Source organism: Anopheles darlingi, chromosome 2, assembly GCF_943734745.1.
Source record: "Anopheles darlingi chromosome 2, idAnoDarlMG_H_01, whole genome shotgun sequence".
Lineage (NCBI taxonomy): Eukaryota > Metazoa > Arthropoda > Insecta > Diptera > Culicidae > Anopheles > Anopheles darlingi.
Window position 1 is genome coordinate 56,708,533 of NC_064874.1, and position 2,264 is coordinate 56,710,796.

General features: G+C 46.8%; 1 protein-coding gene across 1 annotated transcript in view; it reads right to left on the reverse strand.

The window, feature by feature from the left end:
- Positions 1–418: 418 nt before the first annotated feature.
- LOC125959362 (uncharacterized) overlaps positions 419–2,264 on the reverse strand; it is a 4,522-nt gene continuing 2,676 nt past the window's right edge. Inside the window, exons 2-3 of the mRNA XM_049692183.1 lie at positions 2,138–2,264; positions 419–2,067 (exon numbers count right to left, since the gene is read on the reverse strand). The exon at positions 2,138–2,264 is cut by the window's right edge and continues 47 nt beyond it. Of these exons, the coding sequence (XP_049548140.1) occupies positions 464–2,067; positions 2,138–2,264 (1,731 nt within the window). The 3' untranslated portion in view covers positions 419–463. The remainder of the gene's footprint in view (positions 2,068–2,137) is intronic.

The window sequence follows — 2,264 nt, forward strand, 5'->3', positions numbered from 1 at the left end:
CGTTAAATTGATCACGCGTTTATTATCAATCATCCATTCTAACACAGGTATTTTTAACCTATTTCAAATTTGAATCAATTTGGTTTATTTTACCTGTTCTTGGTGATATTAAGTAATGTTCTTCGTGATATTAAGAGATGAAAATATATTGGAAATTATTTAAAGTAAATTTAATTTTATTTTCACTCAACTTCAATAGTTCTTATACATAAAAGTTACCACTGCAGAAGCTACAGTACAAAGTTTGTTTGAATTCAAACGTACATTGGTGAATGAGCACAGAGCACAGGGCTTACTGACCGGTTACTTTGAGGCTCATTGTAGTAATGAAATTATAACATATTGTTTCAGGCAGCGTTTTAGAATCCTTGAGGAAATTCGCAACTAAACATCGACAACGCATTTTCAGAGGACAGGATGTCGTTGTCAAGAGTATTTTTTCATTACGCTACACCGCATATTATCAGCAGGATTCTGCTGGAGTGCAATACCGGGGGCAATAGTAGGAACCACTAGGCACACAAATCTCACCATTGAACACATAATTTGACGAACACCGGAGTGCGCTTTGTTTGCCGTCAATGCAGAAGAAATATTGTTCGCAGTTACTATCGTAATCGGCGAAAAACCCGTTACGTTCGCATATGGGGGCGCTGCAATCTCGCGAGATGCAGTTCTCGCTGGCCGCTGCATCGACATCATCAGGTGCAGGGCAATTGTACGCATCTCTCGATACGCAGCTATGCCCATCAAATACCTTACTACCACGGCAGGTCAGGGTTTGGAGTTTTTCGTTTCGCTGACAAAAGTAGTACTGACGGCACAGGGAAGCGCGATCCGGGTAATAACCATCTGGGCGACCTGCACAAATAGAATCCTCATCGCAGGTTAAAGTCTCATCGCTAGAACGTTCGCTTCGTCTCCGTTCCACGCACGCCCCATTGGCGAATACCTGTCCTGGACCACACAGGTACGAGATTTTGTTACCATCAGTGCAGAGATGGTAAGCGCGACAACCTGATCGAGCATCCTTATAGTACCCGTTCGGTTTTCTCCGGCACGAGTCGATATCCTCGATGGAACACGTGTAGCTTGCCTCCGAGACGCAGTTTTCACCATCAAATATGAAGCCATTTCTGCACCGAAGTACCGTTTTTGCACCGTTGTGGCAATGAAAGTATGTCCCGCAGGCGACTGGCGAATTTGCAGTTACTGTAAAGTCTTGATAATAGCCGGATGCTCGTTGCGCACAGTCAACCGAGTACGCTAGTCGGTGACAAGTTCCATCGTTTTCCTCGTTACCACGACAAGCACCAGACGATTCATCGAAATAGAAACCATATGGACAGGAGTACTGCTCGACGGTCCGTTCCGCTGCACAACGAACATAATATCCGCAACCTTTACGCGGATCCACGTAATAGCCATTTTGTCGATGCTGGCAAACGTCTCCCGGTAAGTCGAGCCGCGGACAGTGATACAGAAAGCTCGGTACACATTGCTGACCGTTGTACACCGTCATCGGAGGACATTCCAGGCGGTTAATCTGTCGCCGTGATTGGCACTGTACGTACGTTCGACAGTCTTTCGAGGTGGCCGCCAGATGCAGTCCATCGGGAAGAAAGCTGCAGGAATTTACGACCTCGGTAGACGCAGGTTGATTGCCCGGGGAGTGGCAGCCACCTCCGTTCAGCAGCGTGCACCGTTTCGCACGCTCATCAAATCCATAGCCTGGTGGACACTCGAGCACATCTTGCACTTGGTTGGCGTGACACACAAGATACTTCCTACAGTTACCACTATCTTGCAGCACATGGTTACCATTGGTCAAGCCGTAACAACGGGAATCTGCTTCGTAATTGAAAGATGCGCTGGATAAACTCGGGTTTTCACACGTTATCTCTTCCACAGGACTACAGCGACGACCATCGAACGCCCTTCCTATCGGACAAATGTCGACGTGTTCGATCGATCCTCCCTTGCAGCGGTACGATCGTTGGCAATTTTGTGATGTATCGCCGTACACTCCATTTGTCTTGCCAGTGCAGACCGGTTCGTAGCAGGTACCTGTAGTATTAGTAAGAGACAATGCGTTATCTAAAGTCCGGCCGATCTATGAAAGATCCATCAAGCTTACCTTTGGTTCGAACACACCGTTGCTGATTGAAATCAAACTTCGCTCCATCGGGACACTCGTAGCGGATAGGTTGATTGTCGTAACATCGATAGTAGGCACTACACTGTGACCCAGGTACGGTATAAAG